The sequence below is a fragment of the Battus philenor genome, unplaced genomic scaffold (assembly GCF_028537555.1).
Source record: "Battus philenor isolate CCGP_79_NKW_IND1 unplaced genomic scaffold, ilBatPhil1.0.hap1 SCAF_16, whole genome shotgun sequence".
NCBI classification, from domain to species: domain Eukaryota; kingdom Metazoa; phylum Arthropoda; class Insecta; order Lepidoptera; family Papilionidae; genus Battus; species Battus philenor.
In genome coordinates, this window is record NW_027181678.1 from 7,383,815 (window position 1) to 7,408,037 (window position 24,223).

Genomic DNA, 24,223 nt, shown 5'->3' on the forward strand with positions numbered 1-24,223 from the left:
CATATCACAACAAATACTACAATAACACTATAAAAATAACTAAGAATATAATGGAAATGTCATGTCATGGTAGGAGATAAGTATCTTTAAAACAAACATCTATATCAAAATGTAAATTAAAACAAGTATTAGGTAAAAAAATATTTATGGTTGAAAAAAACCAAGTATGTTGAGTGTTAATCTATATTGTTCTAATTATCTAAAACATGAGATATTTTAACAAGTTCTTAAGTAAATATTTCTCACTGAGCTCATTACAGGCCTAATTGTTCCTTTTAAGAAATTATAGTTTATCTGTACATACTTTAGATTTACCAGTTTAGCAGACTTAACTTTAATACAAATTTATCCAGCATTTGTAATTAAAGACGCAAAATAAAGACTAAAACGGTAACAGACTATACATAACTAATAAAATATAGTACGAGACATCAAGAAGCACCTCCGGTTGGAAAAACATTAATATTAATACAAATAGTTGCAAGTCGAGTTTAAAATTAACGACCTAACGTGTTTTTCTGGTTTACAAAAATGTTAAACATGTAAATTTACTTCAAGTTTTAGGCTCTATAATTGCGTTTTCATATTAAAGATACAAAACAAGAGTTAAAAATATGTCCTATTGTATACCTCAGCTCTTGCGTTAATTTTTTGATGTTCTTACTACTCAGATATTCTATGTGACAAAAGTTATTAAAACATGTATTATTTTAAATGAATTTTTAAGTAATCTTTACATATAAATAAAACAAATTACACTTAAAGATTATTTTAAAATAGTAAAATTAATCAATTTGAATCAAGTTGTCAACAATAAATAGTAATAAAAATAGATTAATATACCTAAATATATAAAAAACACATTCATGTGAAAAATAAACAACAATGCAAATAGAATTTAGTCATTACAGCAATATACACATATATATGTATGTGTATATATATATATATAATAAAACTTATAAAAAGAACTCATCAGAGTACATTTTTAAAATATACATTTGACTTGTTAGTATCAATGTGTTTATACACTGATACATACATGATTAACATTTATGTTTATGTATGATTAAAATGTGACTAGAATTCAACAAAAAATCAGTCATTTATAAATATATTATTAGAGCACCTATCCAACAATAAATATATTTTATATCATAAATATATTTAATATGGTGTTACGTAAATCATAAGAGATGCAAACAGATATATTTATTTTAACTTTCTTTATTATTAAACTGTCTTTAAGTTTTAATTTTAAAGCATTTTACTATACAATTCAAATATGTATGTTTTTCTTCAAAAACCTATGTTAGTGTTCTACTTCTACATATTACATAGTATAGTTTTCCAAAGAGATATGGGTGATACATTTTTGTATACAATATAGCGAATTTGAAGAAAAAATCGCATATAAACTACTCACTGTTTACATAATTTTAGGTTAAAACAACTTTTTAAATATTAATTTTAATATATTGATAAATGTGCATTCATTTATCGCAATAAATCTTAAATGTAACAAATAAAAAAAGAACTCAAATCATATATTTTTAATATACCGCATATATAAAATACGCATTCTAATATTTTTTTTGTATTACATTTTTTTACAATTGAGAAGAGTCATTATTTTGTTTTTTTTTTTTTTTATAATTTTGTGCCCGTAATATGTGCTCAGTTTCCTTTTTGATTTTTTAATTTTTTTGATTCATCGTTTCCTTTGTCGTTGCATAGTCTCTTTTTATTATTAAACCAATATATAAGAAGCCTTCGCCGTTAGTTAAATGTATACAAAAGAGGGCTGTTTGTAAAGTGGTAAGTATTATTGACGTGAGAAATAAGTCTGCCGTCAAGTAGGTGGCGTCCGTATGCGACCGCTTCGAATTCATCGTTTGCTAGTCCAGAATTAATAAGCCAACTGACCAGGGAAGTGCCTCTAAACACGCCACGATACGTGCGCATTCTCCATCTGTAAAGAAAATATATGGTTTTACAGAGAGTATAAAGTAAGTGGGTGGGGCACGTCGCTCGCGCAACCAACGGCCGTTGGCCACGAAAAGTTCTCGAGTGGCGACCACAAGCCGGTAGAGAAGGCTTCGATAGGCCGCCACTAGGTAGCCATAGTTTAGCGTAAGACTGGTCATCTTTGCGATCGTTGGGGGCAGGCCAAATACAAATACGGATATAATTTGTAATGTCATAATCACAAATTATATTTGTCTATTTCGTAGATTTATATAAAGTATTTCCCTTACTATGTAAGTTTCGAAAAAAATTAAGTTAAACATAATCTATGGGAAAAGGAGTGGGCAACGTCCAGAACTAGTCGCTCTGTGGCTAAAATTATGGTGATTACCTAACATCCTTGGCAATAGCTTCTTGACAGCGAGTAAGATGATGATCAATGAATTGTTCACAAACGTGTTTAGTTTCGAAGCTGAGTTCCTCAACAGGCGGTAGCCTCACTGTAGTACCACCATGCCTGTAATATATAAATGAGAAATAATTTAAAAATATTGACAAAATGTCATTAATTACATAAATAATGTTGTAATAATATATTATGATAAAATATTAATCGGTTTTTGATAATTATTTTCCATAGCAAATAGATAAAACTATCACATGCTTCACGGGCATACTTTTTATTAAAAAATAGCTCATCTAAAAACACTACAAGTATAACATCAAGATTCAACCACTATATGAATGAAAATCCCTAACAAAATCAAATGTTCAAATCTTATTATGACTTCTGAACATAATAAAAACTAATTTCGATCCACAAAACTATATGAACTAAAATTATTCCAATTGATTACCATTTATTCTTCAGGAACCGGAGGAACGGTACGAATATCTCTTGAGGATTGAGTCCGAAAAGAGCAAACATGATTAGAGATTGTCCATTGTTCACAGCGATATCAAAAAATTCTATCTCGATGAATACTCCACTTTCATCCTTCCTCAACACACGCCATGTTGTGTAAGTTATACCCTGAAACAAGGAATTAAAATGAAAATATCATAGGGTCTATTGCCGTGGGCAATGCTGCTGTCGTGGATTTCATTGTTGTGCTCCAGAAACAGGCTATCTGAGCCATCTATTTGATAGATCCACCGGAGTCACTAAAAAAATCTACATTTGAGATAAAGACAAAATGATCAGGAATTTTCCCAGTCATGTCCCACTGGTATAACTGAAATAAATTGTTCATTATCATCATTATTTCAACCGTAGGAGGTCTACTGCTGAACATAGACCTCTCGCAAAGATATAATAGCGGATTGATGCGGCATACACGCAGCGTTTTTATACGCTGCGCCTGTCGGTCTGCTCCAGAGCTTTGAGACCCCAGCGACCATCTGTTCTGGCTTGCCCACTACTATATAAACTGTTCGAGTGTCTTGATTTCCTTTAATTAATAGAAACTGTTGCAAATAAAGCCAAAGAAGGTGAACTGACAATGAACATGCTGAGGCTGTAGGCGATGATGAGGACGGTGTGTCGCAGCAGCTGTCCGCCACGGCCACGCGTCTGCTCGGGCGGCAGCAGGCCTAATTGGTCGGCCGCCTGCTCCAATTCGTTGAGGTAATGGCAGGAACCTCGTATGCCGCACCGATGCTGCAACAATGGTGGGCACGCACAATCCCTACGCAAAGTATATTACTTACATACTGATGTAGTACGGTGTTGTTGTGATAAGGTCGCACTTAAAGCAGCGCTGCTTTTTTTTAACCTTATTGACAATACTTCTCAAAAAGCGTTTTATTGAACAGATTACGTGAGTGCGCGTAGGCAGGGCGCAAAGGACGCCTAGCCTAAAAGTCCTTAAGATAGCGAAGCTCGTGGTGTCTGTGGGGAGCCTCGGCTCAGGCCACTGCTTACTACAATTTCACAAGTATTTGCTGGCCATCATGCGGCTAATATTGCATAAGCTGGCTGTAAGGTTTCATAATTAACTATTTTAATGAAGATTCCAATTCAGCTAGCTTGCCACAATTAGGCGAGAATAATACGTTAAACAAAATAGAAATAATTTCTCAGAAATATATTTTTTTAAAAACGATTTAAATCAAAAGAGACATTTTATATATCTAATAGATTCAGGCGTTACTTTGCGGAAGTCCATCCTAAGTAAGAAAAGGACTAATATACTACTTCCGCTACGTAGCAGTAGTCGTGCAATGAAGTGCACCGCCCGCCAGCCCGCTGATATATATCAGATATTAAGAGACATTTTAACAGGTAGAAGTAAATTTCAATGTATGTAAAATATAAACGTTAAAAAAATGACTAGGATTATCTACAAATATTCTCTGGCTTTGCCGATAATATTATTTTTTTTAAATATAATATTTTACTAAAAAATTATATTCATAAAAATTAAACTTTCTTCTGGTGCCTCCATCGCATTGTAGGAGAGGGGCCAGGCATAGTTGTTGGGGCTTCGCCCGCGATTAAGGGTATCTTAGCTATCTTAGTAGCTTTGGCCTTCAGCAATCACACTCTCCCTCTTCACCAATCTGACTTAATTAGGCATTTTTCATTCTGGTATTACACACCTGTTCACAAGATAATTTATTATTTCCACTCACCGTCCGTTATTAACCATGTCCTCCATGTCACGGGATTCTGAATTCAATATTCCCCCTGCGCAGTTGGAATCATTGGAACAACAGCCGTTAAGGTTTTTATTGGGAGATGGTGTAGCTGTAATTGCTCCGTAACAACCTATAGACAAATTCAATAAACTCCTCAAAAAATTACGCTAAATTCTTTATTGAATATCTGTGTCTATTTATATTAATCTTACACTATATTAAAAATACAACTTATACAATAAATTAAAGATAAATTCATAACGTTTATTCAAGTACGCATATGCATGCAGTTTTAAATCAATTTTTTAACATTATAAGTGTCAAGCTACCACCATCTGCTCTGAATGCCCATTTACTGAAAAGAGCCGACCAGAAACTCATCAGCTGCATGCCATGCTTGATGTATAAATCGATCATATAAATGACTATATATTATCAATCATATAAATAAGTCAACCAACCAAGTTCTACGTAAGTACACATTTTATTAAGCTAAAATCACTTGAATGCTTGAATAAAATTTATTTAATAATATACTTTTATTTTTATATTAAAACCTAAACAAAGGAAGGTCCATATTTTTATTTCATATACATACACACGGACCCTACACAGTTCTGTAAATAATATAAAATTTAAAACTTAGTTTAGTTTTCTTACCCCTTGTGGAATAATTTTTGATAAACAAATTAAGGAAATGACATTATTAATTTGCATTATAATACAATAAAACTAAAATGGAAAAGAATATAGATGTGAATATTATAAAATTTTATTTAACATGTAAAAGACTTATTCAATAATTATGTATATACTAGAATGTACAGAGGAAAAGGATTGTAGATATAATTGCATTAAAGTTTTTCTATGTTAAGCCGTTTGCGAACATCGCCCCAGTAAACTTCCGCAAACCAATTAAGAAAACTAACATAAAGTAAATTGAATATATATTTACCATGATCATCTATTCCTTGGTGAGCATAAATAAAAAAAGTAGGGCATTAAACGGTGCAATATTAAAAGTTGATCCTTCTTATAACTCACGGGAATTTTAAATCAGAATTTTCTTTTTTTTAAGTTAGCCTTATCGTAGCAATTGATTGAATAAATATAATACAACAAGTTATACAGAAAACCGCCACTAGTTTTTTTAATGGATATTCCTTCAATCTATTGTAATTTCTTAGCTGACTTCTACTCTGCGCAAGGAATACACTAAATTGAAAGGCTCTAAGGTTTTATTGATTTAGAGATATTGCGATAAGTCATTACAGTAGTCGAACTTTCTTATGTTTAAGTAGAATGAGGCTAAATATTGTTAACTTTGCTTCCTTTATTTTAAATTTTATGCCGCTCTTTTATGACAGATGGCAATAGGCGTCGACAAAAAGGTAGCAAAAAGATTCGTTTTGTTTGTTAGTCTTTAATCAATAAACTAGTGTTTATATATGACATATGTTATATCGCTTTTACACGTATCTTTGCCCCCACCGAATAAACCTGTATTATTGTATTGCGGGCCTATTCTGTTTCTGCCAAATTCGGCATCTACAGGTAGTATTTCACCAAGTGATTTTTCTAATCTAAAACAAAGGAAAAGGAATTTTCGTAAGTAGAAACGTAAGAGCGAATATAATATTATTCGCGGCAAAAATGTTCGATAACTTTCCAGTAGATAATACCCATATAACTGGCTATTTTTGCACCTTTTTATAAATATACATATGGTGACGTCTTATTACCATAATCTATTTTAGAAATCGATCACAAACTAAGCTAATGTAACTCGAAAAAAACTGTAAAATACTACTGCGGCGTAAGAGTTGGCAAAAATGTACACATAAATATCGTATTGCAACCTTATTGATGACGGTCAATATCATATTTAGCTCAAATAACATCGTAAAGACATATAAATTTAATTACACTAAAATCTATTTTCTGTAATAACTCAAATAACTTCAACAATATATAAAGAGAAATCAAATATATATGCAGAAAAAAAAGTTTTTGATTTGGTGTATAAATTACTCTTGTAGGTTAAATATAACGAAATTTATTAAAGAAATTCCGTTTTTTGTCTCTCCCTTAATTTATTTTTGCGGTTACAGGTTTATTCGGTGGGGTGACTATATAGAGATTTTATATTATCTGTAAATAACGTCAACAATTAAACACTTACCCATATTGGAAACAGATTGCGTATGCGACGTGGGTTCTGCATTGTCAACAAGGCTAGTGGATTCATCTGGCGGACTGGACTCCGAGATTAGATCGTCGGACAGCGCAGCAAAATGTGCGCTACGTCGACGGAATCTTATATATAATATCAAACAGCCTGATGTTACTGAAATAAAATACTATGTTTAATTTACAACTTATTTTCAATTCTTATACTATATTTTTTTCTTTTCAATGTTAATAGCGTTTTGTCATTGTTATTCTACATATGACTGTAATTCTCGTGCAATGTTATAATTAATAAAAAACTACATCTATCTTCTTTATTCACTTATGTAATTAATCTATGTTAACATTGTAATTCTGTACTTCCTCTTGACGATTGTATTTTATATTTACTAAACATAGATATCGGTAATCATTATTAAACACAATATTATTAAGTGTTAAATAGACTTATAAATGGAGAATGTCTATAAGAATTATAAATGCTAGTTAGTAAGAATATACAAAAGAACGAAAAAGTAATGACTTCTGTAGACACGCCAAATTAATCAATATTGCCCAGTGGATTGACAAATTGAGATAGCAGTTAGCAGGCCGAAACTGATACGGAACAGGTGGCTGCTCAGGGTACTAAAATGGAAACCATAGACTGGCAAGCGCAGCATAGGATAGCGTACGAATCCACCAGGTGGACAGACATTGTTATGGCCGTCGGATGACAATGGATGGTGGCACTTCTAACAGTTCCTTTGGAAATATTTGGGGGAGGCCATTGTCCAGCAATGGACGTCCTGTTGAAATGATGTAAATGTACATAAAATTATTGTTAAGTTGACTAAGTATTATTGACATGAGTTATAAATCAAATCTATAGATACATAGTTATAAATGGGGCACAGGGCTTACAAGAAATCAATGCGCAAACTAAACAGGAGATAACGTGCTTTTCACTTTAGCAAGAAAGCTGTATCTAGAATTATATAAACGTTCAACATCCTATCTGAAAGTAGTTCTCTATCTTTCGTCTTTTTGTGAGACACTACTTCATATTTAACTCTAGAATAAAATTATTTAAACAACACACTAGTTGGTATGTACTATTGGTAATAGAAAAGTAAAAGTGTAAGTCAAAATTTTACACAGGAATGCCAAAACCATTGTTTATTACGGAATCATATAGATATATTCAACTAATTCTTAAACACAAAATATCGATTTGAAGAAAAAATTCAATAAAGATTTTTAAATGCAAAACATCTTTATTGAAGTAGGCATTTATTTACATACACTTACTGGCTCGGAATGCTTATTTGCAGAAAAGTGCCTTAATAATTTTTGATCTGTACATTATTTCAATCATGTATATAAATCATTTTAACTTTGTAATGGGTGAAGTTCATTTACGCTTTTAATTTAAGATTTAAAAGCAAACAAAAGAAAGGTCTTAAACATCTTGTGCAATTTTATAATATATCTATATGCTAAGAATCATGAAGGATTAGTTAACTTTTTCTTATCAAGTGTTACATTTTTTTAAATATTCATGTTTTTGTTATTTACTTTTTAAACAAAAAGTAAAATTTTGGCTTATATATAATACATAATTTACAAAGTACTAAGAAGAGAGTAAAATTTGATGATTGATATCAAGTGTACGATTGTGGAAGCAAGGTTAAAACCAGAGACGAACAGTATTGTTGAACCCTGCTATTACTCTACAGACAGAAGAAAAATAATGTAGAATGGAGTAGGATGTAGGAGTAAAAATATTTAATGAACTTTTAGTGTGTGATACAGAAAGAGAAATTTTCCGACACAGTTTATATATGATAAACTTATTCACCTGATATTTAACCATACATACCTGTTAAGCTGAATACGAGCAGACATAAACGTATTACATCAGTAGAATTGCTCTCTATTATTCCACTAGCAGGTTTGGTCGCTAAGAGAATGATTACCATCACAGCTGGCGCGCCCCAAGCAACGAACGCCAACACTGGCCATAGTGTTAACACGAAACATGGCCCCCGACTCTGTGTATACAAAAACCCATAATTTGTTAATATTCTCAGGCAGGTATCAAGGCATTGAGACTGAAGCCCATCTATAGAAAATGATCATAATTGTTTTGAGTCTTTTATATTTATTTCATGATTCGCTATTATACCAGGAATTGTGATAGACTGATCAATAATAATTTGTCACAATCATTCAGAAGAGATAAAATTGGATCGAAAATTACATGCTCATGACTTATTCTAATCAAAGCATAGGTTAATAAACAGTAAATAGAAGCGTTGTGTTTCTTTTACATCGTATTATTATTACTTGTTATTAATTTTCTGATCTCTATGTACACTTATACATTCAAGTTGAATTAAATAATTTTTTTAAAAAGTCAGTATTTATTTACATCTTCTGACATCTAGATAAGTTTTTGTTAATGTAAATGTTTAGCAAGAAAAAACAAATTAAAACCAAAATATATAATTTGGGGAGATAATAAAACAATTGTTACTATAAATACCTCCAATGTTAGTAGTCCGACAGACAACATGCAAGTCCACAATAAACAGGAGTAAGTGCTGAAAATCTGCAAACCTTGTTGCAATGTGTACTGCCATGATGGTGGATAATTACCAAGTGGTCCTCCCCATAATACACTTACAGCTAGCAATATCTGAAATATTTTAATTTATTAGGATAGAAATAACTATGATTTATTTATATATATTTATTTTATTATATATTTATAATACTGGGCCAGTCTGTACTAGTCATCAATACGGGGAACCACAACTAGAAAACTCTTAATCACAGATTACACAAAAATTAGTTCAAAAAATTCGAATATTGATGCGCGCTGTTAGCCGTTTTGGCTTTTACAGTTTCATCAGAAAAGCTTGCTAAGTCTTCAGGTATATGAGAAGTTTAGAGGAATCTAAATAACTCAAAGAATGAGTCTGTTTTTTTTCTAAATAATCAAAAACGTACAGAAGACTGGAGTATTAAGAAAAGTAAAATTTGAAGATGTGAACCATTCTTAGCTCATTGAGATATGTTGTGCACTAATTCAGTATAGTTGTAAATTTTGCATGAGAGGATATGCCGATTAGAGCAACTAGGACTATGATTCCTATATTTACCACAAATGGTTAAATTACTTGCTAATGAGATAAAGCAGTGTTTTCTAAAGCCTCACAGTGGAGAAAATGGACTTGACAAGCTTTTAATCCTTTCTTTCAATTTCTTTTGAGGCGTAAAAATTTAAGAATGTCGTAAGTAGGACATGACACAAAAAAGGTAGGGAAACACTAAGATAAAGCATTACAAATTGGTAACATAATTGGGAACACATAATAAAAAATATGCTAATTTGCTAGAGACTAAGAATATCCATTGGTATTGTATTTAGCTAACAGAACCACAGGAGACAAATCATCTTTACTTACAGTCGGAAATTTGTAAATAAACAATGATACCAGGCACCAACAAGTATGAAATATTATTTGCTATAAAAACACTTACCTGTGTAATATTCAGACAGAATGAAATCCTATGTGGCATTCGTTTGTACTTCTTTGTGACAGTAAAAACTATAAATATCCAGATGGCGGCAAATATTGCAATGATTGATAAGTCAAAACCAAACTTTTTCAATTGATCAGCAAAGTCTGCATTTAATGTTATAACTTGAGCAGACAGGAATGTTATAGGGGCAGATAGGAAAGTACAAATAACCATAGATGAAGCAACCTAAAATTGAATATTTAGTTATTTTAAAATTTGTTGTCTATATAGATTTGTGACATCTTGTTTTCTAGAGAATACAGGTAATATATGATATCAACGGATAGACACCCATTGCAAAGCATAGGCTTTCCCAAAGGACTGCCACAATTACCTATCTTGAGCTGTCCCCTCCAGAGCCTTCCCGCAACCTTAACTAAGTCGTCGGTCCATCTAGAGGTGTGCCTATCCTTGCTGTGTCTACTGGCTAACAAATAACAAAAGCTTATAATACATACCAAATCCATTTCCAACTGATATAAATTCGAAAACACAAACACGGCAGGTGCTGTTGGTATAGTCCCATAAAGGAAAGCATAAGTTGACAGGGATGATGTTTCAGTTTGGTTAACACCAGCATTTAGTGCAGTGACACATTCTCTCATAACCACGGGAAGTATTATTCTGAATAAAAAACAATCAGCCTTTCTTTAATTAAATAATATATATAAACAAATTTAAAATAAGTACAACAGCCGTTGGTTGTACTTACAATTTAACCATGATTAGTACACATGGAACAATTAATGCTGGCCCTCTCAGTCGATGCACTTGACCAACCATTCGTAATCCTAACAAGAAGAGAGCAGCAGCAGTAAATGATTGACCATACACCTTAAAGTAAAAATATTGATTCAAATAATATTTTTTAAGAATAAAAATTGATATAAAATTGAAAGTTGCTTAAAACATTTTTCAATGTATATTACATATTAGTAAAACAAGAGCACAATTCATCAATAGCTTATTGTTAATTACATATAACTACATAAACAGCAATTTTGAAAACTGTTTTAGTATTTTTAAAAAATCATTAATGAAACCATTAGATTCTTGATATTTTAACGATAAATGGATTATTGATGAAATGTTTAAATTTCTTACCTCTAAAAGGCCTTCAATATAAATAGACAGTTTATGCTTAAAAATAATATTACCGATTATACCAAGTACTGTCATTACTAATATTGGATTTAATACTATTCCTTTAAAAATTTGAAGTAGCATCTTTATTTTTGTTATGTATTTCTTCTGAATTTGTACACTTTCTAAAGGAACTGTAGAAATTTGTTTCTGCTTATTGATCTCCAATAATATGAAAGCAAATGGATTTAATATAGCAAGAGATATGGGCGCCATCAAATAAAGATATATAGCATATTCAGGATGTGTTTTTTCATAGATTGCATTTACTGAAAAAAAAATGATATTCAAAAAATGGCAACAGATTTAATTTTAACTGACACAAAAAAATATAATTTCATATATTTATACTTATCTTTTGAAAATAGCTTTGAGTGATAAGACCACCCATTATACTTATTTTGGACATTGTAGCTATATATTTTTTTTTAGATGTACAATAAAGAGTATTAAATAAATACTTATTTTTCAGATTAAACTTATAGGTACGGTTACATATTTTAATTTGAAATTTTATCCTTGATTTTTTTAAGTAGTATAAATAATATATTAAAAAATATTAACTTACTAATTGGATATCCTAAAGCAAAGTCATTGCTCTGTGTACAAAATATTGCAAACATTCCAGCTTGACCTAAATTCATAGGCTTGGAAACTAAAATTGTTACCACCACAACACCTAAGAAAACAATTCCTTTGGCCAATAACATTGAAAATAGAAAAGTCCAATTAACTATACTGAAATCCAATTGAGCTAGAGATAAAAATATGAGGGATGGCAATGCAAAAGTACCCACAAATGTTGCAATTCCTTTTGATTCTGACTTTGAAACCACATTGAGTCTGCCAGCAATATACCTAAAAAAAATATTTTTTTTTTAAAGAAATACACTGTACACTAAATTTGTAACATATGTGTAAATTTTAAAGTTTATTTTATAAGAACTGCTTGTGGATCTAGTCAGAAATATGAAATAAAAGAAAGTTATATTCTTTCATTTATCAACATAACTGTAAATAAAATAGCTATAAATTCTAGACGACTTACCCACTTAATATAATAGTAAAACATTGAAACAATGCCGGGTACAGCCTGTCAGAAGCTGCTTCTGCTACATCTAACTGCATTTTCGTACTTTTACACTATAACAAGAAATAAAAATATATCTGAATATTCATATTAATCGAACGAATCTCAACAAAATTATAACATAAACTGCTATTTTTTTTATAAATCCAAAATATTGTAGACAATTGTTATTTTACATTAAAAAAAAACTGGAGAATGCAAAACAAATACTGAATAGTTCTTACCTAGGAAAATATTTAAATTGATCATTGATACTTTACTACAATAGTCCACATCCGAGCACTGTATGTAAAATCGTAACTTTGACATAAATCGACCACAAACGGCTGTACTGAACATTCAAATAATTTATGTACATACATATATTATACATAACTTTATTGATTGTACATTGATAATTGTATCACAAAACAAACATATTCACGAATAACATACGATATTTAAAGTAAAGTTTCGACATTTTATTATTATTTTTTTCTAATGCTCTATTTATTAGTCTTGTTACCTGAAAATAATCAGATAAGTTATGATTATTTTAAATCTAATGAAAGTAGGAAAATCGGCATAGTTGTGAATGACATGTTTGATCACTATGTTATTTGTAATTAATAATATTTTATGCAATTAAATAAATCGAAGATACACAACCAGAACAAAAGTTTTGTATTTATAGTTATCATAAAGATTTGTTAACGACCTATTAATAATATTACCAAGAGTTTGGAATTGAGTATAACAACTTTAAAATATACTAAATTCATAAATTTTTTTGAAAAGACAAGAATTTTCGTATTACTTTAAAAATTTTAACTTAATATTTTTACTGGCAATCCAGTTCCGTTTCCGGTAGCCATTATTAAAATCGTCCATTATCGAGTTGTTCGTTCGCCGGGTCAGTCGAAAGGGGTATATGAGAATTTAAAAAATTTCCTTTTAAATTCTCTCTTAATTGAGAGGTAAGTTTGATTTTTGTCGTTACAAACCAATGTATGTATATAAATTATTAACTTTACTTGTATATGATAAATTGGATCTATCGTTCCAGATACTTATTCAAGCGTTCACTACCACGTAGGTGGGCGCCTACTTTCTTCGCAACGAAAACGCCAAAATGCAGTTCAACGGTTTCCACAATCAGCACCCAATGTAAGTATCATCATCTCATTTCCCATATAAAGCAACCAAACTTGCCAATATGGCCGCATCACATTGTCTTTAAGTATTGATCGCATTGGAAGCCGCCATTTTGTGAAATGTTTTGCACAGCTGATATCTAATGGCTGCATTTATGTCGTTCAGGGGTAGAAATGTCGCTTGATATTTTAATGCTAACATATAAATATATAATATATTCTTTAACGTTAAATTTTTACCATTGTCTAAAGTTTCTCTTGATGTGTCGAATGCGCATGTTCCAAACGGAAGATAAAATCAATACATGTTCTCTTTATCAAACACAAGGATATGTAGCTTGTATTGATTTAAACTTACATAATATGGAAATCTATATCATTACTTGAAGTATCGTCTTGTCCATTTGAGATGTTTTGTAATTTTTCTGGTTAATCACTGTCATATACTTAGTAAATCAATTTTTATCCTGTTTTTAGACTTAACATGGACTTTTATTTCAATATTTCGTATAAGACATGCACGCCAATTTTTTTGTATAAATGATAATTTTTTGAAACTAAAATACAAATATTTAAGCAACTTCGGTAATATGGGGGGTATTTGTTATATTTTTTTTTATTTAATTGAGGCTATTCATTAGGATAGTATATTATTAAATGTATTTAAAAATAAAGTATAAAACTAATAGTGCGATTTCTTATTAGCAAATAAACTTAGAATTTGAAGTGGCAGAGTAGGTTTAAAAGTGAAAGTTAAAATTTTGTTTTTATGTAATTAAACAAAAAAAGATTTGTTTTTACAAATATATTATAGTTTCAGACCTCGACTTGACCGGAATGAACAATTCGGTAAAATGCCTTTTTTTAATGGCCTTCCTGACTTTGGAGGGCCAAAAAATTTTAACCCTCGTGGAATGGCCAATAAGAACTTTAGACCGAGATCTGATTTTAATGGAATGAGAAATGATTTTAATAACCATAAAAATGAAAATCAAAATGATTTTGGAGGACCAAAGGAATATCGGCCAAGAAACAATTTTAACAATCAGCAACAAAATAAGAATGAATTTGAGGGAGAGAAAGCTACAGGTGGCAATCAATTCTTCAACGGGCAAAATGATTTTGGAGGGCCAAAGCAACAAAGTTTCCAAAAAAATAATTATGGTCCCAAAAGTTTTAACATGAATCAAGGTAACCCTAATCAACAAAACTTTGGTCCCCGGAAATCTTATAGCCCTACTATGGGTCAAAATCAACAGCAGTCCCTTGAATTTAAGGGACGTAAACTTCAAAGCATGAAAGCGAAACATCCTGGAGATAGCTTGGTTAAACCAATGTGGGATTTATCAAAACTTGGGCCAATAATGAAGGATTTCTACAAACCACATGCTGATGTTGAAGCACGTACTGAAGATGAGGTTCAAATATACCGTGCTACCAGAGAAATTACTGTGAGTGGTAACAATGTGCCTCGCCCTAACCAAATATTTGATGAAGGAAATTTTCCTGATCACATATTGAATACAATTAAAGAACAAGGGTGGGAAGAACCAACTGGGATTCAAGCACAAGGATGGCCGATTGCTTTATCTGGCCGGGATATGGTAGGAATAGCCTCTACTGGATCAGGAAAAACATTAGCTTACATGCTTCCAGCTGCAGTCCACATTATGCATCAGCAACGAATCCAACGTGGTGATGGTCCTATAGCACTCATTCTGGCTCCCACAAGAGAGTTGGCCCAACAAATACAATCTGTTGCGCAAGCTTACAGTGCTAATGGTTGTATCAGAAATACATGCATTTTTGGTGGTTCGCCAAAGGGTCCACAGGCTAGGGATTTAGAAAGAGGAGTAGAGATTGTTATTGCCACACCAGGACGTTTAATTGATTTTCTTGAACGGGGTGCAACTAATTTGCGGCGATGCACATATTTAGTTTTGGATGAAGCTGATAGAATGCTAGACATGGGTTTTGAACCACAGATACGTAAAATCATTGAACAAATTCGGCCTGATCGCCAAGTTCTAATGTGGTCTGCAACATGGCCTAAAGAAATACAAGCTCTAGCTGAAGACTTTTTGAATGATTATATTAAAGTCAACATTGGCTCACTGAATCTTTCTGCGAATAACAACATCAAACAAATTGTTGAAGTATGTGAAGAACATGAAAAGGAAATGAAACTTACAAATCTGTTGAAAGAGATTTCTTCTGAAAAGGACAATAAAGTAATTGTTTTTGTGGAAACAAAGAAAAAGGTGAGATATTCTTAATTACCTGTAATAATATTTGTAATGCAATGATTATTAATTTTTCTGTACTTTGTTTAGGTCGACGATATTGCACGCGCAGTACGTCGAAATGGACACAAGGCGCTAGCCATCCATGGTGACAAGTCTCAACCAGAACGTGATGCTGTTTTGACTGAATTCCGAAATGGCTCCACTACTATCCTAATTGCTACCGACGTAGCTGCGCGTGGTTTAGACGTCGAGGATGTTAAATTTGTTGTAAACTTTGATTATCCAAATTCTTCTGAAGATTACATTCACAGAATTGGTAAGTTTAATTTGTTAACATTGTTTTTTATGTACGATTTATAACATAGTGAAAATAATATATTTTTTCATACAGGTCGTACTGGTCGCTGTCAGCAGTCTGGTACAGCTTATACTTTCTTTACGAGTGGCGATGCTCGCCAAGCCCGTGGCCTCGTTGCTGTTTTGCGTGAAACTGGACAAAACCCTCCAGCTAAACTAAATGACATGGCCAGAAACAATAATAACAGTTCAGGTAATTATATAACACTTACGAAATATATATTTATATATAAGGAAATCAATTACAAATAATATTTTAATTTTAAGGTCGCAACCGATGGCAACAAAGAAAAGAAAATAATAGTGGTTCAAGCTCTCCTCGCCAACAGAGTAACCAATGGAACAATAAAATGGCTAATGCCACTAATGAGGAGAATCAAAATAATTATCAAAACCGCAACACAAATCAACAAGCTCCTCGATTCACTAATCAAAACCAGAATAATCAGGGAGGTTATAGGCAGAATAATTATCAGAAACAGGTCCCATTCCCTAGTCCCAATGTTTTTGAATCAATGGGTAATTACCAAGGTGGTTATAATAATGGATACCAAGGTAACTACAACAACCAAAATGGATATGGCCAGAGACAATTTGCCAGTATGTATTATACCATTTTTATAATTAATTGTATTCTTTATGGTCAAGGTTTTAAATAAATCTGCTTTTTTCAGATTCTCGCAATAATGGACAACAATATCGTAACAATAATTCCAATGGAGGAAATAAGTCTGGAGGATCAGGATCTTCATATGGATCACCACCACCCCATTTTGCAACTCCTGCCCATTACCCTCAAATGCACCCACATCATCAGGACATGCTTGGTTAGTGAAATAATTATTCTATTATCAAAATTAGTAAGTTTTGTTATAAAAGAAAAATTGAAAAGTTTGATACAGTGCTACAAGTGCTTTCTGTCAATTCATAACTTATAAAAGTTATGAATGATAAAATATGCATGTTTTGTTTCAAGTGTAACATCTTATTTTAATTCTTACATCAAATCAATCTTTATTTGGTATAATTCATAGCAAATAAAAATTTATACATCTTTTACAGAATATGCTTTTGTAATTTAAGTAATCCTATGAAAAACTAATGAAATGGAAGAAAGTTAAATAGCTTTTTATATTTTTTATATTATTAATTCAAATTCTGCTATAAAGTTTATATAATTGTTATTTAAAATTTAGGTGGAAAATTCTATGGAGGCGGCGTTGGAGGAGCTGGGCCTTGCGGTTATCAAGCTGCAGTTGGAGCTGGTGTTGCTTATCCCCATTTACCCCCTGGGCCATTGGTCTACGCAGCCCCTATTCAACAGTAATTTGTCCTGATGCACACACTGATGAACTGCAACCCTGAATTGAATTCTGGCCAGAGCCAGTAATGTTCTGCAGGTTCTAGTGTGTTACCTTAAAGATATATTTTTTTCTAGAAGTTGAATATAATATTGAGCTCTCTTAATGTTTTCAAAAATTAAGATTTGGATATTGTACTTAGTGAAGTTACTCAATGTCTAAAATTATCTTAATGGTTTTAAATTATTAATATAGAAAGAAATATGTCTTTACTTACTATTTTGAATATTTTCTTTTTATTCTTTATTTCAGTTATATTGTGCTGTAGATCTGATTGAAAGCTTTCAAATTAATACCCAAAAAAAAAGTTAATATGGTATTTGTTTGATATGTGTAACAAGTTAAATTTAGTCTCATGCTGAAATTTAAGAGCTACATATGATTTGCACTTCTAGCGCAAAAGATTTTACTCTTTTGAATTCTCTTTCAGATCCATTAATAGTAATTATATATGTCTACTAAGTGTGTTAGATTTAATAAGACATGGCTTAACTGTTGACCATATCTTTTTGAATATATACATGTAATGCCAATTTGATTTTTAAATTTTAAGGAATATATGAGTAAAAAATGAATTATAGTAAACATTGAATAATTTGAACTGATATTTCAGTGAGACCAGGTATTTAAATTCCAGAATTTACATTTTTTGGTCTTTAATGTTTTGTTTTTTACAACGGAATTTGTCTATTATAATGGTCAACAGTGAAAAGCTAAAATTTATATATGGTGGGATTATACGGCCAAACACGTGTTATTTCCACCTTAGATTTTAATCATTATATTTGTTAGAGTAGTTGGTGTCGGTACCCTTATCTGTAATCCCGGGTGCCTTTCGTTTTCTAAATGTCTGTATGATGTACGAAATGCACGAAACATGTAGAAGATGAGATACAAATTAAGGGAAGGAGGAAGGGCTTCAAATGGCAGATATATTTTATATAAATTATTTTACTGTTAATCTTTACCAGTGAAACTTGTGGGACAACTTAGTATTAGAAAAATTTAAATGCTTTTAAATATTTCATAAACATAAAATCTGTATTGCCAGATAAAATTGTGAATATTTTTCTTATGTGAAAAAGATGTCAATGACATTTTAAAGTCACTGATTTCAAAGTTATTTTTATTACGATTAGATCTTAAACTTGAGTATTGTACCTAGGAGGTATTTAGTCTTGTGTCAATATGACATGGGTTCATCATCCGGTCTTTGAATGCTTTAGAAATTGATTCTGTCATTCGCAAAAATGTAGTATGGATGTAAATAATACATTGCATTTAACTTAGGGAGATTAGTAACTTGAGCGTTATAAATAATCAAGCATTGGTTATTTTGTTTTCTTAGCAAAATAAGTGTTTTCTTCATATTTGTTTTTCGATTATTTTTACACAACGTAATTTCACACGTTTGTCTAGTTAATAACTGGAGTTTCTTTGTACGTAAAGGGGTTCTAAGGGCTATAACAGAGAGACATTCAATTGGTACAAAGTAGACAAAGGTTTTATGTTGTTTTGTTTAGAAGCCCATTACTGTCCAAAGAGTAAAAATCTGTGATATTTCATTACTATAACCTGTCGTTGCGTTGGTCAATTGTTGTAATACATAGGAGCACTCCTCGTGCACGGAACGTGTTTTACTAGACAAAAATATATTTTTTGACTATTTGAACGAATTTCACGAATGTTTGTGACAACAAAGCTTGCAAGTCGTTCACAGATATAATATAATATGATAGATGTAAGATTTAATATTTTATTGTTATTCAATTTAGTTGTCAGTTTGCCGCAAGGTGACAAAATTATACCAGTTCAAAGGGACGTAAAGGTTATTATCTAAGAACCCCGCGTTTGTCTGCATCTCGGGCGCGATGTATTAGAGCAGCGGGTCTCGGTGGTTATGAGGGGTGACCAACGTGTTTGTGAATCTCGCACTACAAAAGAAATGCCCTGCGAGGTTTGCTTCCTTATTTATGTACATTTTAAGCCGAAGAATGTGTATATTTGCATAACTTCATCTAAAAGATGATTTCCTATTGCTAGCCTGCCCTCCGGAAGATCGTGGACAACCGTGTTGTTTCGTTTTGAATTGACCGTAAAACCCGATGCGTAGTATTAGGGCAGTAGGCGGCAGCTGCTATGCGTATTAGACCGGCGAGCGTGTCAGGATCACAGGTAGCTCCTGTATTATGTACAAAGTACTGCACCCACCTCTACTAAACAACTGTGATAATAACACTAAGTAGCGTAGCAGGCGATTTATATACTAGTTACGTCCAAGGGAAGGAATGACATCATATCTGACATATTGTATTGTGATAATAAATATATCGAGACGTCGTTTCAACGCATTATGAAACTTTTCTCTAAACAAGACTGATTATAATTATTTCTAATTGAATATTTTATACATGTTCCACTTTGACTGAATGAATTAAGGTGTTTGTATTTATATTAATAGCATTCTCGTGCTGTGTGTTTTTTTTTTCCAAAATTTATTATTCACTATGTTGGATATGTGTCAAAATGCCTTTCTAAGCGGTCACCGAAATTGAAAATTATATTACGTCATTCAAAACATGTTCAGTTCTTCTTTCATTTAATGTGATGAAAAATGTTGTTGACAAAATACGCGGCAGCGACAGTATTATCAATTAAGAGTTTTTTTTATTATTATTTGTTGTTACTTTGCTAAATTTTATTTATCAACCAGTTTCACTTAATCGATGGCAAGTCCATGCTTTCACAAAGCACTAAGAATGGTTTTCAAAATTGGGAGTTTGTGAAAAATATACATAGATTTTTAAGTATGTGGCAATGCAGATCTTCATAAATATTGATTAACGGGAGAAGTACATAGTTTATATTTATTCAAATAAATTGAGAGAACAGAGGCTCCGTATAAAACTGTCCCAAAGGGAAGTCTTCTGAATGTTTCTGAGAAGTGCATTTCTTCTATGTAATACAGTATTAAATTCCGATTAATAAATTAATGTATAAATAAATATTGGTTTTATTTTAGGTACCTTCAATGAAACAAACTTCCTTGTTCTTCCTGTTTACAACTATTTGTTTGGCGTTTGCTATGCGATATTTGAATAATACAGGCTATTAGAAATTGTGGTATGAATAAGGCAGGGCAAAATAGACCACACTGTCCAAAGATCTGGTTCAATCCATTGTTGGTCTTAATTACGTTAATAAATCCAATATTACTTGTCCCAGGGTACGAAAATTTATCAAATCAAACGTATTAACAAGCGTTTTAACTTCATAAAAGGTCACATGTTTAATTTTTTGAAACTCAATTTTTTTTGTTTTCTTTAAACTTCTTTTTTAATAATTTTGAAACCTATATTTGACACGTCAGGGGCAGAGTTCGGTTTAGATTGGCTGGGTTTGGTTTTGTAGAGTGTGAAAAATATTTTTTATTGTACCTAACATTTATTACTATTACTGTGTTTAATACGTTTGTATAAAACCATTAATACGTCAAACGCCATGGGGGTCACCGGTGACCTCACCCTTCCTCTACCATTGCGCCATGGGGGTCACCGGTGACCTCAACGTATAGTCACATTCAAACTACTTTTTCTCGTTGCCAGCCATACTGACTGTTACTTTATTCGTACTCCGTGACCGGCACAGCGCTGTAGAACTATACTGCGCAGTGGGACAAACATACATTGTGAGGAATTGAAAAAATTGAAAGATAGCGAAAAAAGTAACCAAGATAAAAATTCAGGATATATAATTCGATTGGTCTTTATTATTTAAACTAAAATTAGCAGTCTTTATTTTTTAACGAAACAAACTATACAATCAGTTTTACTGAAAAATAAAATAAGTTCTCATTAGTGACCATAATTACAAACAACCTTTAAAAATATAAATAATTACCCATAATATTTGACAAAACATGCTGTAAAAGATGAGATAAGAAACCTTTTTATAGCATCAACATATTAGCGATAGACATAATTGAAACATTTTAGACAAAAGTGAGGCTCCCCCTTACATTGCACACAGTACGTACTCACTTTTTTAGCTTTATTCTTAGCTACTTTACGACCAAATTCCTGTACTGTATCTTTATAACATTGCACGCAAAAACGACGCGAGTCTCTTACTTTTCCTTCCTTTGATTTTAGAACATGCTTGAGTCTTTTAGGTCTTTCATTGATAATTATTTCTTGGGAATCTGCTGGCCGAGTCAAATAATCTACGAGAGCCCTCCTAAAGTCAACAGTTAAAGATTTGCTCTGCTTATTTTCATTGTACATGACCCAAGCATTTACAACTGCCGTATTTAGAAGTAGTTTTATTGCCAATTTTCTATACCATTTTACGGTTTTCCGCAATGGCGAAGAATAGGCACCCATCTAGTCACTCATGTCATGATGTACAGACCCTTTCGATTTATTATAATCCAAAATAACTTTTGGTTTACGAATCTGTTTGCCTTTTTCCACCACCACAGCAATTTTGTCGGAATGCTTTGTCGACAGCATAAGCACGTCCCTCTTATCTTTCCATTTAAGCACTGTTACTCCATCTTCATTCTCCATAGCCATTGTTTCACCTTTTTGCAGTTTCGAATCAAAACAGCCTTAGGCAATCCTCTTCTGTTTTTTCGCAATGTGCCAATTAAATGGGTTCGCTTCTCCATTAACCGATAAGCCAGTTCCAAGCTAGTGTACTAATTATCAGTTGCTAGCGTGTGACCTTTGTCAAATATATTTTCACATAGCGCCATCACCACATTTTTTGGCGTAGTATTTATTGAGTCAATGTTTTTCCCACTATACAAATTAAGTTTGCAAGTATATCCGGGAACAGTACATAACTTAAATAGCTTCATGCCATACTTGTGTCGCTTACTTTTATTGTATTGCCTGAATATTATTCGAGCTCTGAAAGATACTTGGCTTTCATCCACACAAACATCTTCTTTAGGCCAATAATATTTCTGAAAATTAACATTGAGAGCATCGATTAAAGGTCTTATTTTGGCAATACGATTGTTTCTGTCGGCAGATAAATTGTCGCTAAAGTGTAGGTATTGCAGTAGTAACTCGAAGCGGTTCCTACTCATAACGGTGGATGGAAAAGTTTGTCCAAGTATCTTGTCTTTGCTCCAATAATAAGCTAATTTCTGCAGCTTTACTACGCCCATAAACAAGACCAGCTCAAGAAACTATTTTATTTGTCTTGTTTGTGGGCTTCCATGAATGAGACCTTGATCCAGGCTTTGTTTGCCTGGCTGTGATGTTTTGACTTGTAAACAAATTTGTCTGCTTAGCAATCATTTCAAGAATTTCTTCAGGCACCAATAGATCATAATACTGGTCAAGGCCAGCTTCTTTCAGAAAATTAGAATATGAGAGTTTCATACCCTCAAGCTCGGTGAAAAGAATCACTGATGGCTGTCGTCTTTTTGGCCTCGACCCTTTTTGGGGAAATCGGTCATTTTGTGATATATTGGCGGCAACAAAATTTTCAGCCGACTCACTGTCACTATCACTCGCGATAACTAAACGTCTTTTCTTTTTCGGTATTTGAATGGGTTCAATATCCGATTCTAGGAGAGAGTCATTGTTCATAGAAGCGTTCGAAAAAGAAATTTCTAACGCGTTGATTTGCTTCCATTCATTCTGGGTAAATTCGAAGTCCTCCATAGCTAAATCCATATCTAAAAGCTCGCACATTAACTATTCAATAAGAAAATGATGACAGCTAAGATAGTAGGAACGTAATTGAACTAGTAACAAACGTTCTATCACCGTAAGCGCGAGCGCACTACTGGTGTAGCGGGTGGCCGGCGCGGCGCCTGATACTGGAAAATATATTTTCAGTATTTGTGCGCCATGGAGTGCACCGGTGACCTCAGCTATGTATTTGACTGTAACTATGTAACCCATGTACAGAATTGAATTATATTATATGTATTTTTACGATTTTTAATTTTTTTCTATCGGTGTTTAACGTGTTAAAATATAGCTTATTCGAAGTGGCCTCCATTGGCTGCAATACATTTCTTTAAACATCTAATAGATTCAAGCGTTACCTTGCCGAAGTCCTTCCTAACTAAGAAAGGGTCAGCGGGCTGGCGGGCGGTGCGCTTCATTGCATGACTACTACTGCATAGCGGAAGTAGCTATATATTAGTCCCTTTCTTAGTTACTCCTTTAAACGTTAGGCTAGTATCAATAGCAGCACGCACTCTGGAAAATTCTGCACTGCCTATTGTATGGTTTGTTTTAGGGACTGCAAATTATTATGGCGTTAAGACATTACTCTCTAAAACTGAACATAAGTCAGAATCCAGTGGATTAAGATCAGACTAGATGTCAGTCTTTAGCTCTGATAAAATCCGGAACGTTCGTCTAAACAAGATGGATCGAGCGTTATGACCCGACTCTTGTTGAAAGGACTGTTCTTGGTTATTGAACGTGGTGTTGTTAAGGGGCTCAGGTACCTTCTCAAGAATAGTATCTTGGTGCACTTGTGCCTGCTTTGATATCT

General features: G+C 32.5%; 2 protein-coding genes and 1 pseudogene across 4 annotated transcripts; 1 reads left to right on the forward strand and 2 right to left on the reverse strand.

Annotated features, from left to right (window-relative positions):
• Positions 1-1,368: 1,368 nt before the first annotated feature.
• anchor (integral membrane protein GPR155 homolog anchor) lies at positions 1,369-12,908 on the reverse strand. Of its 2 annotated transcripts, none has more exons than XM_068762208.1 (15): positions 12,826-12,908; positions 12,560-12,654; positions 12,080-12,369; positions 11,473-11,645; positions 11,081-11,202; positions 10,827-10,992; positions 10,327-10,554; positions 9,326-9,478; positions 8,660-8,831; positions 6,791-6,955; positions 4,603-4,738; positions 3,470-3,656; positions 2,826-3,001; positions 2,360-2,485; positions 1,369-1,972 (listed from the first exon to the last, which is right to left on the reverse strand). In XM_068762208.1, the coding sequence occupies exons 2-15, from the start codon at positions 12,637-12,639 to the stop codon at positions 1,780-1,782; spliced, it is 2,367 nt and encodes a 788-aa protein (XP_068618309.1). In that variant the 5' UTR covers positions 12,640-12,654; positions 12,826-12,908; the 3' UTR covers positions 1,369-1,779. The 2 variants fall into 2 exon arrangements, with proteins under 2 accessions (XP_068618309.1, XP_068618308.1); XM_068762207.1 differs by having other exon boundaries at positions 11,473-11,780.
• A 559-nt stretch (positions 12,909-13,467) lies between these two features.
• Positions 13,468-20,703, forward strand: LOC137919548 (uncharacterized). 2 transcript variants are annotated; one of them, XM_068762643.1, is made up of 8 exons: positions 13,468-13,557; positions 13,647-13,747; positions 14,549-15,995; positions 16,068-16,296; positions 16,372-16,530; positions 16,605-16,937; positions 17,012-17,164; positions 17,534-20,703. In XM_068762643.1, the coding sequence occupies exons 2-8, from the start codon at positions 13,713-13,715 to the stop codon at positions 17,662-17,664; spliced, it is 2,487 nt and encodes an 828-aa protein (XP_068618744.1). In that variant the 5' UTR covers positions 13,468-13,557; positions 13,647-13,712; the 3' UTR covers positions 17,665-20,703. The 2 variants fall into 2 exon arrangements, with proteins under 2 accessions (XP_068618744.1, XP_068618745.1); XM_068762644.1 differs by having other exon boundaries at positions 14,555-15,995.
• Positions 20,704-21,663: 960 nt separating this feature from the next.
• Positions 21,664-23,388, reverse strand: LOC137919509 (piggyBac transposable element-derived protein 4-like; annotated as a pseudogene).
• Between the last annotated feature and the right edge of the window lie 835 nt (positions 23,389-24,223).